Source organism: Falco biarmicus, chromosome 5, assembly GCF_023638135.1.
Source record: "Falco biarmicus isolate bFalBia1 chromosome 5, bFalBia1.pri, whole genome shotgun sequence".
Lineage (NCBI taxonomy): Eukaryota > Metazoa > Chordata > Aves > Falconiformes > Falconidae > Falco > Falco biarmicus.
The window spans coordinates 9,955,537-9,969,226 of record NC_079292.1 but is presented as its reverse complement, the minus strand read 5'-3'; the positions used below and the strand labels follow the sequence as shown (position 1 = coordinate 9,969,226).

General features: G+C 34.8%; 1 protein-coding gene across 2 annotated transcripts in view; it reads right to left on the bottom strand.

Moving 5' to 3' along the window:
• CADPS2 (calcium dependent secretion activator 2) overlaps positions 1–13,690 on the bottom strand; it is a 323,409-nt gene that overhangs the window by 56,616 nt on the left and 253,103 nt on the right. For both annotated transcript variants that reach the window (XM_056341052.1, XM_056341051.1), the window contains exons 17-18: positions 10,587–10,690; positions 6,790–6,946 (exon numbers count right to left, since the gene is read on the bottom strand). In XM_056341052.1, the coding sequence (XP_056197027.1) occupies positions 6,790–6,946; positions 10,587–10,690 (261 nt within the window). The remainder of the gene's footprint in view (positions 1–6,789; positions 6,947–10,586; positions 10,691–13,690) is intronic.

Genomic DNA, 13,690 nt, shown 5'->3' with positions numbered 1-13,690 from the left:
CAACCACATTACACACAGGGGTAGAGATATCAGGTAGGTGAAGTTTCATAAAAACAGGCAGCTAGGCAGCATGCAGACATTACTAGGGTTTCCACTGAGAAAAAGGCAGCGAGCAGCACAGGCTCATCTCTTATTAAACACTTGAGAATCCACCCTTGGGAGCACCTGTGAGTCCATTACAAACATGCTCCATTATTTACACTGCTCCTAGAATTATCTGTTAACTAGCTAGTTCTGGCATAATTATTTGTATATCAGTCACTCAAAACGGTGCTTTTTTTTCTGTATTTATATATCTTAAAACTGCAGCATCTGTGATCAGCAAGAATAATAGCAACTGAGAAGGATCTGGATATTACACAAAGGTTTCACAGTAAACAGCTGATGAAGTTTGCCTTTGAGAAACAAAAGGTGGCTGGTATCAAGGTACCTATTAGGCTGATTTTTCAAGGCAACTTTGAGCTTAAAAATAATGAGAATACTGTGTCAATTAAGTCAATATTGCTGTTTTATGGTAAATCAGTACAGGGATGGCATCAGTCAGGCACTCAGTTACTTGAAGGCATGACTCTAGTTTACTGTTTTCTGAGTACACTGCTGAAATGCTCTGCTACAAGCCCTGCTCTGGGAATTACACTAATAGAGCCTCATGGGCAGGATGGCAACAGTTGTTATTCCAAAGTCAGAATGAAATTTAAAGAAGACACAGGCAATAAAAGGTGTTCAACCTAAAAAGCTGAACATCCTGACACCAGTCCTTGCAGGGAAGTGAAACTTTCCAAAATGATGCCAAGAGTCTTAGTATGGCTGCACCTCCACAGAGCTCCCTCTGTACGTGGGCACACACACGAGGGTGCTGTCTCAGATCAGCAGCTCAGTGAGCATTCTGTTTTTTCAGGGCTGAGGACATGGCAGCGCTGCTTTACCCATCTGGAGATCTCCATCAAGGATTGCTGCAGGCCAGGGAAAGAACTCAGAGCACAGGGGTAAGTGATATAGCTGAGCATTATCAGCAGATCATGGCACTCTACCCTCTGATTAGAACTGATCTTGCCAAAAGGTACCACCTGAGCGTCAAAGCAGATGGGAAACACTTCAAATCTGTCTTCAAAGACTACGTAGCTTAATTCTCCATTGTCTTGTCAGTACAGACATCCTACACCCTCTTCATATGAGCCATCTCATATTCACATAAACAACAAAAAAATGAAAGCCTATGCCAGGGCAAGCTACTGCATAGGTAGTATTTATGGAAAATGGATTACAGGAATAGAAACAGATCCCCAGATGAAAAATTCTTGAAATACTGAGTTGAAGATGAAAGTTATTCAGTTTTTACGTATTGGGTAGCTGAAATATATGACAAGAAAAGACCAGAGATGAAAAGTATAGCCTCATAATGCAACACTGGAATAAGGCTTCTCCTCTAATAGTGGAAAAGAATCTACTGTGCCTGTGTACAACATAAGCTGAGGGGTTTGTTTTGCTTTTACTTATACAGGTACAGCTTAGGAGTTATCTTGGAGTCAGCATGTTATGCTGTCCTCAAGAGCTTCTGCAGAATCAAAGGAAAGGAAGAACAACACAGGTTAACACGAGTCTCTTTTCCACTGATAAAATCAGCACTTTGGCAGACAGTCTATAATTATCCTGTTCTCCATAGGATTCTTGGGAAGGCACCACTTGGATTTTCTGGCATATTTTTAAATACAAAATAAACCCAATAAATTTCAAAGAGGAAATTTCCTTGGGGCTCCATATCCTATTTGTAGCAGTTGAAAATCACCCAATAACCTGTAAAAAGAAAGTTTATATTTTGATTCATTTCCTGTTTATATTACATTCTGCCTCCACAGAGCATTTATTAATCAGTTACTTAAATTGTGGTGAAAACTGCAAGTGTCTCATCTTTTATACAAACAGTGTATTTTTACATACAAGACATACTTTAAAAGAGAATTTTAGAGTGTACTATGTGGAAGCAAGCTGAAAATTTATTTAATCGTTACAAGACAGAGTGACACAAACAGCTTATTGCACAATTTTCTTGTGCCTAAAAATCCTACTCAGTCAAAAAGGTTATCGGATGTTCTGGTAAGCAGTAATGCAGCTTGAGTTAGCTCTCAGTATCAGTAACTGAAACACGTAGCTCTTACCTGAAGGTAGGTTATGATTTCAAAGCAGCTCCTAATAGGACTGAGGAAAAATCGTAAGTCTCTGGTCTATGAAAAGATTTCCACTACAATTAACAAGTAGTGTAAGGTTTGATAAGAGGTATCGATGTGGGTTTTAATAATAAAATATATTATAATAAAATATAAACCCAAATTGTTTTGTATCTACACCATTGTAGTTTAAGATAGGGGCTATGACGTTATACATAATTTTTAGTACAAAAGTGGTACACAGGCTGTAACAAAGCAGGAAGATGATGCTGTCTTGGTGGTGTTTGCCACTCAAATACTAGCAACAGCAATGGTGGAAAAAACATATCAGAGAATTCCTACTTGAAATCAATAGTTATGATAATGGCAATGGCTTTCAAGAGGCTAACACTCAGCATGCTGGTTTTCCTAAATCAGCTTCATCAGACTGTCTACAAGTGTATCATGGTTGAGTTAGAGCAGGTACACAAACATTCCACAAGTAATACTTGATGGAAAACAAAGATTATGAGTCACCTTTACGAAACTCCTAGTTTTGACTGATTCAAGCCAATGCAATAATGCAATTATTCTGAGTGACAGCACAATACATGGTGTCAGTAAGTGACACTTGGAAATAAAACTTGGCAAGGAAAGGAGCAGAATATCAAATATATGATCAAAACCCCTCTGAAATAAGCCAAATATATAGACACTTCAGTTGGGATATGCCACTAAAAGGTATCTTTGACACCATCTTAAATGAAGAATTAATACATATCTGTCTTGAGGCACTAAACCCCTGATAAATATGAATAATTAACGAACTGCAGAACGTAAATTGCCCTCTAGAGCAGGCCCCTTCATAACATAATTTATAGGCTTGGTGAAAAAAATGTAACATCGTCATTACAGAAAATAAAGACACAATCCTGGGACAACCATGTTCTTCTTCCCTCTACAAATATCCAATTCTGGAAAAAATAATCTCTCTAACATAGAGTGGTATTTGGCACTGTTATCACTGTACAATCTGCAAAGCTTTACACATTCAGCCACAATTGTGTATGAACAATAGACACTTCAGGGATCATTAAAATATATACTGTAAAAGCGGGTACAATATTTTATTCAAACCTTTAAATTTTAAAAATCACTACAAATTTATTTGCAATCTGTTACTCATCTCCACAGTAACTGTCTTTTTTTAAATCACTTTTTGTTATTTGTTAGCTTTTGTCAGAAAAGTTGAAATATTTTATAGGATAGGAAGATCATACTCCTCCATCCATTTTTTAAAGTACTTCTTCAGTTACACTTAACAGGAAAGCAATCACTGATGAACTAATTAATGAACTCTTAGTTGTTGTGGAATAAGGTCAGAGAAAAATGGAGACACTTAAACTGAGTCAAAACAGAGTCTATAATGGAAATATGAAACTTCAGACAGGACTCCCCCTTGTCCCCACCCTTTTAGTTCATGAAAAGTTAATATGCTGTATTGGAAAATGCATTTTTTTCTCATTGTTAAATGAATATTGGCTTTGAAGCATTTGGCTTGAATCTTGTAAAAGGTTTTGTACACTATGTAAAACAATACATTTGATATTATTTGAGTAGCAAAGATTATGCATTTTCATTATCTCACAGTCTTTCTAATATATTTTAGTGACATAGTTATAAAAATAGTCTTACATCTAAATTTTCTTTAATGCTGTAAATGTTAGATCACTTCTTTATTGTTAGGAGTTTGCTTATGTCAGGTTTATGTGAAAACTGACTCCTGCATCAAAGATTCAGAGCTCATTTAAAGCTCTTGAGATAGAATAACACGCAGGTGTCAGTCCTCCAAATTTCGCTGAAGATTAACCTAATATGCAATATGGTGACCTAACAGTTCTTCATTTGAAAGAAATCTGAAAAGTAATCTCTGAGATAGCCAGAAAGTGAGAATAACCCAGTGGGATTTCCACCTCTTCATTTCCTAATGAGTTTTTTGATAATGAGAGGTGACTTTGACAGTCACTGTGGGCTCTATTATGGCTAATTTACTCCACTTCACTCTCCTTGTTAATTATTAACACTAGCCTTTTTATCCTTGTGAGACCACATTCCCGTTTTTCCCTTTTTAGGTTTTTTTTTTTTTCCTAAATCTAGCTTTATGAAGGTGATAGTTTTCAGGAAAAGGTTTTCACTTAGGGTAAAGCCAGAATTCTTTATTTCAATTTGGAAGACTACAATTGATTATATAAGCATGGGGAGCTCTTTCTAATGGCTTTAATGCACTTGCAAGGTGAAAAGGCTGTTAATTAAAGAATAAGCACTGAGGTATGTTCCACTTGGGAATCAGTTCTTGGTAGAATGGTCACTTGCTACTTGCTAACATACCCACCGATTAAAAGGTGACTAATTTCCACGGTTGCTTTCCAATAGTTCTGGGAAAAAAGAGGTGTGTAATTTTCCAGATGGCTGTCATTTGCCAGAAACTGTCATTTACTGTATCTATTACCATTAGGGAATTACTGAAATTGGTATTCAGGTGTGACACTTCATACAGCATCGTTTCGTATCTTTCAGTTAAGGTTTTACAATCTTTCTAATAATTGCTTTGACATGAAAGTTTTCATAATATTTCTTTCCTAAGGCTGTTTTAATCATTTAGCATTATTATCCATTTAATCTTTTAAAGAAAGAAAAATCAGTAGCCTACCAGCAACCTCTTTGCACGTGAGGACAACCCTTTTTTGTTTCCATCACTTCTATCAGGTTGGAACCAAAGCTCAAAGAAACACAAATGCCACAATAATGTAGTTAAAACTGCTGCCACAAATCCTTCTCGTAAGAATGAAGTAAAATACCTCCACAGCTTTCAGAAACCAAATAATCATTTCAAGCCCACATAACATCAGAACTAGAGATGTCCTTCCTAAACTAAAAATGTAAGATGGTAGGAAAGACACCTCAATATAGGTCTCACATTTTTAATCTGGATTTTAGGTGATCAGACACCCACTTAAAGTAATGTGGAATCCACCTGGAAGGAATCTAACTCCTATGAGGTGTGCACCAAGGTTGAACAATTCCTACACCCTTTTAAGCAGCCTTCTAAACTGAGCTTTAATTACCACCAGCATGGCAATTTTAATATGCCTCTGCAGCTGCAGTTTGTTCAACAAAGGATTCAGATGAAACATTCGTGGATACCTTAGAAACAAACTAAGGGAAACACTAACAGATACATTTTCTTTCACTAGAATAACGTGAAAAAAGGAATCACCAGGAATATGTCATTTCGTGTATTGCTAAAGGTCAGGGTATGAAAACAGAATTAATGAAAAGAGACCTCTAAGGCTGGATGTTAATGTTCTTTCACTCTGTTCTAGATCACATCCAATGTTACGGTAACAGTGACTTTTAGCAATACTGTTTAAGATTAAGCTTTAGTTTAGTGGCCCTGTACATTTGCCCCTTTCCCTCCAGGAACTTTCCTCATCCATCATGTTACAGTGAATTGGACATTTGCTAGTTGCTCCGTTTCATGACATGGTGCTATGGCCAACAGGTACTATACTGAGATGACCCATATATTTCAATAAATATTTGGCACCTAAGGTTAAAAATAATACAGTGATAAATATAGGTTGCAATATGTGTAACCTTGGAGAAAAGCTCTTGAATACTATTTTTCATTCTTTCAGTCAAGCAGTTTCCATATACAGAGCTAAAATCCTTAAAATCTGTTGAACTTCCACAGAAATTAAATTCATTTTCCAGAAAGAGTTAAAAATTATTTCTCATATTTATAATAAAAAAATCAAAATTTGGAATAATTTACATCATTCAATAAAAACAGCATTTGGATCTCTAAAATAATTTTAAAAAGCTAGATAATTTTCTCATTTTTTTAAAAGTAGAATATGAATAAATGTATAAAACATAGCACCAATGTAATTTTTTTCTTTACAGTGTCTTAAAATATTAGGTGGAATTCAATGTTTTTAAATTAACATCTGATTAATCTTCTTTGGTTTCATTGATTATTTCTTTAATTCCATTATTAAAATCACTTTCACATAAAACACGCCTAGGACATCACTTAACTAGTATTAAAAAAAATAAATTAATCCTTCTTGAAAGAAAAATAAAAGCAAGATAAACACAGCTATCTCTAATTCTGGTCTCCAACTCAAATAATGCTACAGGAATACACCAAGTGAAAATAACATTCTGATTTGTTGTGTGTATCTTACTCCTTTCATGCTAAGCCTACAACACCTTTATAGACATAACTAGTCCAAAAAGTAGTTTACATGAAAGCTTAGAAGGAAATATTAACTACAATTTTATTTAAGTAGAATAGATCAAATATGACATATCAAATACATATGCTGCTCATACGTAATTTATTTAAAACTGAGCAATTTATGAATACTGAATGATTAAGAGATTGCCAGATTTAGGACTGAAATGGTGCAAGCATAGAAGGAAACTTCTCCACTTAAAAGAAATGGAGCACTGGGATACATATAAACACAGGCACTGCCACTTTTATTTTGAGAATTATATTATTTAGAAACACATTTCTAAGGTGTGGGCATGTTGAAAAATCTTATGCACACAGTAAGTAAAAAACTTAAGATCTTACTATCATTTCTGAGGGCATTATTCAGCAGTTGGAAAAGTGGGAAGCTGTCCCAGGAGTCCTGCGGCTGTGCCTCGAGTACTGAATCCATATCAACAGAATACAGAGACAAAAACTTCTCTGCATGCTCCGCCAATAATTCTGGCCACCAAGCAAACGCCTGCAAACATGAAAAAATGGAATTACTAAACATAATTCATAAAGCAAAGAGATGGGTTATGTCTATGGCAAAATACATTTGGATATGTCACTTCATGTCCGATCTCATTTGGGGAGGATGAGCAGCCCAAGTGAAAAATGTGAAAATAATTTACAAAAAATGCATCAAAAATGTGAGAAATCAAATAGATTAGGCTGGGGAAGATGGTAGAATGGTAGAACAAACATGTAACACAAAAAAAAAAAAAGAAAAAAAAGAGAAAAAAGATCATAAAATCCTGCAACTCTTTCTGCCAGAGAGCAAAGAAAAGAATGAAAGCCTCATCCTTGAAAAAAATTACTGTATATGCTTCTTTTGCTTTCATTCAAATCTAAGGCTATAAGTAATCAGATTAATTTATTTTTTCAAATTAATTCTTGTGAATACATTTTGCACTCACTTGTTAATCAGAAGGGATGATTTTAGTGTGGAATTTTAATCCTTGAAGTCTAAGGGGTTTTTGAATAGATGCAGAGCACTTGTTAATTCCTGTTATATCCTTAAAGATGCTGGCTTCTCCTAGGGAAAGCATCCAGTTTTCATTCCAATAATGCTATAAACACATCTTCAGAAATTTGCTAATGTCTACATTAATTTTCAGTAACATAACATGTTGGAATACGCTGTTTCCTTTGGTAAAAATTTAGATTCTTAGGTAATCCTAGCTTAAAAGAAGTGAAGAAATCTGTGCAAAATAGTGTCAGCAAGTAGAGGCAGATCCGTATTACAAACTGCTTCACCTGTAACTCTTGTACCTTTTCACTGTCACTCAGGCCTAGGATTTGAAAGGTCAGTATTGAAAGGTGAGTATTGGATCAGAGGGAGCTGTATGATCCTGGAGTTAAAGAGATGAAGGTGAAGTGAGTTTATGAAATAGGATGAATGTCACGTACTGCTGAGAGTGTTTTGCTCAGAGTTCATGAAAATACCTGACAGTGAGAAATACCTCCACATACTAGATAAGGAAATGTCTTTGCTTTCAAACTTATGCCCCCTCATTTTGAATATCTAATTTTTAATATTTCTGAGTTACCAGCATGGAACATATGTAGCTTGATCTATACATGTGCTGAAGCCCCACAACTTCAAATGAAGCCACAGAAATTCTCACTTGCATTTCTGAAACGCAGGTCCTAGGTAACGTAGAATTATGTACTCGGGCCTGAAAGGCATCAAATAAAAGACAACTTCTGAAAAGTGCTCTACAGATATATATACTTCTGCATCCTGGACTTTCTGATGACTCTCTGTAATTGTTTTGGACATGGGGCAAGTGGAGAAAAGATGAACTGGCAAGAGGTTTTAAAGAACTGCTGAGCATCAGCTGTTATTACTGAAAAGTACTCTGTGTGTTGCAGTATCAGGACTGAAGGATGCTGATCGGCATTATGGTGAAAGGACAGATGAGGCTTCAAGAATTTTGGCAAAAGCTTGAAATGGAGTCTTTTTCCTCAAACTGGAAGAAGTTTCTCAATAGTAAATCCTGTCTAAATGGAAGCTCGCTAGACTCCTTACCCTAGAAATTAACGAAATGCAGAAAAATAAAGAAGAAATCTATACAGGCATTGGCAGGTGTCCCTTTTAGACGAGCTAATCTCTTTTCAGAAAATATTGCCAAAACCTCAAAATGAAGCAAAACCAAAACCAGAAAACCAGCACTTTCCATCTTCTTTACATCTTCTTCCCCTTTGCAAATGATTCTTTGAACCCAGACAGAAATTCCTCTGAAGAACTACCCATCATTGCTTTGGCAGTAAGGAAGAATAGAAAAACAAATAGTAGAGCTAAGATAGCTGTTCAGTCATTATGAATAATATGACAACAGGCTAAAGGCAATTAGCAATGTTGACATACATTCTAAGAGAACAAAAACATTGACTGGATTAAAGGAAGACTGAAGTTTTTAAGACTCTAGAAAGACACACAAATATGGCAATACACCAGAAAACATCAGAACAATGTATGCTACCCAGTCAATGAACAGTCACATGCTATAAATGCTGAAAAATAATGCTTAGTTCATCAGGAATCACATACCTCTCTTCCCTTTGGGAATCCCAGAAATTTGGAAGTGTTATGAATTAAAAAAAATAAAATAAATCTAGTATTAAAAAAATGTGATGTACTACTTTAGAGATTACTGATCCTTTCAATCAACTACAGCATCAAACACTGAACATCTAGTTAACATTATGACATGAAGTCACCATACTTAATCTTCAGTTTTGAGAAGGGAATGTATAATTTCATGGTCTTGTTCAAAGATGTATTTTAATATTGAAATTCTGCATGCTCTGTACATTTCAGTAAAATTGAACATTTATTACATTCATGACGGGGAAAATAATCTTAAAATTATCTTTATTCTTTTCAAGTTGTCTTAGATAAGATTGAAAACTTTTGATGAATTAATTTTTCCAAAGGCACATCCAATATATTTACCCTTCTGAAAAATATCACATCTCTGACTGCAAATAAGTAGTATGGAACATAATCTTTGAACAGATATGTTTAATCATACATATATCGTTTGGTCTATTTTTTTCTGTGTTGTTTTCCACAGAAGTCTAATATTCTTAAAGTAATGCAGGTCCTCAAATGACAAAGACAACAATATATACATTTTATTAAGCGATCATTACAGAGTAACACAGTGGCAACAGTAGTGTAGAACAGGACCTCCAGGGAATTAATTTCAAATCATCGAAACAGCTGTTTCTTCAGTATAAGATAAAACATCTATAACAAGTTCACACATGACAGATGTAAGCTAAAAACTAGATTCCATAGTGTGATATAAAACCAGATGTTTTGAATGATCATATTTATAACTATATCTACTAAATCATGTTTATCCTTTTGCATATTTTCCCCAAAAGTATTTACTGAGTTTTTTGAGAGCATTTAAAAAACAATTTCCTGAACCTTAGAAAAAAAATGTTAATAATATATACAATTGTGTGTACCTGGTCAAGCTTATTTTTGTAATTCCTTGAGTGTAAAAGGTGCTATAATTCTAAATATTCTAAATATTATGGTTTCTGTACCATGAAGCAAAAGGCTTGAGAGTAAGAAACATGAAATTGTTCTATTTTTTTCTATCTTATAATGCCATTTTAAAAAGCACAATTTTAAAAGCAGTACTTTTCCAATCAACAGAAGAGTAATGTGAACATGATATTATACCCATCATTATATTTATGTTAAAATCAAAATCTATACAGCATGATGAAAACTAGCATTCAGTTATATTTTCATTCTATTTTGGATGAGAGGTGAAAAGTTGGCAGGAACAACTGTATGAGGCTATGAATCTTTTCCATACCATTTCACCACCTCCAGCACAAAGATGCTTTCTCTTTTTTATGCTCTTTAATTTTCATTTCTAAACCTACAGATCATTCAAGCGAATTCAAGTAGAGTTTTATTACACTTCACTTTTCATAAGCTTCAAGTCTCTTATTCCTCTGTAAATGCGAACTGCCTTAAACATATGTCAGAAAGTAAAGCTAAAATGTTTCTTGACAGACTTGCTTCACATCAGGGGATAAAAAATCTAGGAACAAACAATTCTGTACAGCAAATGCAGTTACGGCCTCACCTCTGAATGGTGTTCTTCATTTTGCTGCAATACTTCGATACAGAGTTCTGCAAGGTGAAGAACCTCTTCCAGTTTTCTAGCAGGTGTTGCTTGGTTCATGGTCTCTATATGAAAATAAAATGCAAACCAAAATTGCTTTAGTTACAAAGAAGATTCAACAGTAAGAGAAAATGTCAGAAAGGAATGGGAATGGTGCAAAGTTACAATTTTCTGAGGTATAAGCAATTCTCACGTTAAGAACAATCATTTAAAACAAGTAAATGCAGCTGCATGTCCAGATCACTGGAAAAAAAATTAATTCACAAAAGAATCACTCATCATTATATACATCATCTGATTTCATATGTGAGAACTAACAGGTGCATCAATATATTAGATGCTCAACTTCTGCAACAAGCAAGTTTGAATTCTCTTCAAGGTCAGATATACAAAGACAGCAGACAGTAGAGACCTTTTTTGTTATTGTACCATCAGTACAGTGCCGTTCTCACTAGATGACTCATTACTGTCATCAGCAAGATTCATGCATTTTACAGCAATCAAAAATTCCAAATGTTTCATCTAAATAAGACACTACATTTTAGGTGTATTTAAGAATAAGCAAAATACAAAACAATAATTATGCAAATAATTAATTATTCAAATAACTGATTTTCTGCCTGCTGTTCAGCAATGAGAATGAATCTGAATTCTTTTCAGTACCATAGTGAAACGTAGCACTATAAAATCAAGTAGTTGTAACAGAATTGACACAAGCCCATGAAAAACTCCTCATAAAAGAAAACAAGGACAAATGCAAAAGTTACAAATGACATGAAGATCACTCATTCTACAAGGTAGACTTCAAAAAGAAAGCAAACAACAAAGGTAAACCAAATGTAACTAAAATTCTTACAGGGCAATTAAACTCAAGTTTAGTTTGCAACTGAAAAAAATTCATAGGACTAGTTCCCAGAAAGAGCCATGGGAGATACAGGAAGATACCAACTAACTTTTTTACAATCATATTTTAATCAGTAAAAGTGATCTGTCCAACCACATAATTTGTATCATTAGGAATAACTTCAGTATTAGCTATCTGAGCTTGTTTCCTTAACAAGGCTCTTGTCCCCAAGAGTAAACCACGCGATGGAAATGATGTTATACAATATAATCATATATAAAATATGGTCACATTAAGCAGGTTTGCAGAGGACTTATGAAGCTGATACACAAGGTGAGTGAGGGTCTCAGGAATCCTATTTTCTCATTTTCTGTGCATGTTCATGTTTGTGTATCAAATAAGTAGCAGATTCCATGAATACACATCTTCATATGCAGAAAATTCTGCTGACATTTCTTTCCCACATTATGCATTCACCACGACACAGAACATTAGCAGATTAATTAAAAAACTTACATAATCTCCTTGTGTCAGTAAGAATATCAAACTGCATGCACTAAATATTTTTAACACTTAATATTTCTGGCAAATCAATACAACTTTTCTTAAAGGCAGGTGACCTTGTCCAGTTCTTAGCACTAACATACTGATGCAAAGCTCCTAGATGAAATACATAGCCTTGATGCAATTTTTGAAGAAACATTGGATTAGAACCTCCAGAAAATATTTACTTAAAGGTGACTACAAAACCACATTGTTTTCATGCAAAGACCAAAGCAGGCAAATTACTGAAGGATCTACAAGAACATTTGAGATCTTATTAAAATAGACCACATAAGCAGACATGTTGAAATAATATGTTTTTCAAAATCACAATTTAACTCAAGAGTTACTGCATAAACACGGACCAAGCACAAAACACACACCAGGACACAAAACTACATTCACAATGTCAAGATCACAGTTATTAATGCTGTACTGAATTTGCAAATTTGATACTGTAGAACAATTATATTAATATAACCACAACTATAGTAATGTATTATGTCAAGTGAGATTAGAAAGGATTGGTCCAGCCCCTATTATTTAGATTATAGTCTAAAAACTACTACTGGATTCACACTTGAACAGTGGTTTCTCTGCATATCCTGGACTGAAATTGCTGTTCCCTCGAGCGGTCAGTGTCTTCCCCTCTGTGAACACACAGCAAGTACCATTCATACAGCTGATATACCACTATCAGTATCATTAATGTTAATGAGTTTTAGGAAGAAAGCAGTGATATTAATACAGAGTATGACTGGCATATGTGATTTCAGCGTAAACTCACTTTATTACAAATTTAGCCTGTTCTTCATAGACCTTACCACTAACCAAGTAAACAAAATAACTGCATTCATACTTGCATTAATTCCTAATGAAATTAAATAAGCTCTAAATTATTAAAAAATTAAATCCTAGAGGGGCTCCTCTAAATTAGTAAGAAAGTAATTCTAATAATTATCTTGAATCTGGTGTTTCTTTTTTGCATTGGAGTAAGTCTGCTTATTCCACACCTGGAATAAGCTCAAGGTAGCCTAAAAATGGTTACTGAACAGATAGTAGGGGGAGCGTGAGAAAGACCATAGCTTTACTAGCTAACTGTGAGATTATCCTGAACCTTCACAGTGGCGAGAAACAAGATCTCAGGGAAGTATTAATTCTACGGGGCAAGGCACTGAGAAAATACAGTTCTGGTCATCTGTGTTGAAGTGAAGAACTTTGATCAGAAATGGCACTGAAAGGATAAGAATTCTGAATTTCAGTCAGAAATGGCACTGAATGGAGAGTCTGTTTTTTTGGCATGTTTGTTTATAAGGTTCAATAAGCCTAATAAAATGAAGGATGAAAGAGGGGCTCAGAAGTGTTCTCGCACAGACAGTGTGGGAATACAGTGTTGCCACAGTGGGAACACTTGGGAAGAAGACCTACTTATGATCAGGGATGATGTGGGCATAAAAATAAATTAGTCATGTTAAATTGTTTAAGCCAGAAATTGCAAGGATTTCAGTCATTATGGGACTAATGTTCAGCATTTTTTTCAATAGGATTAGTGTGTTTAGGAGGAAAAAGAGGATGAAAACAGTAAATTTCCCTTTGAGGTGAGTATGGCAAGTTTCTGAATAATGTTTCATGGCAGGAATGACTAAAAGTATGGGACAGATTAGGCTCAATGAATTCC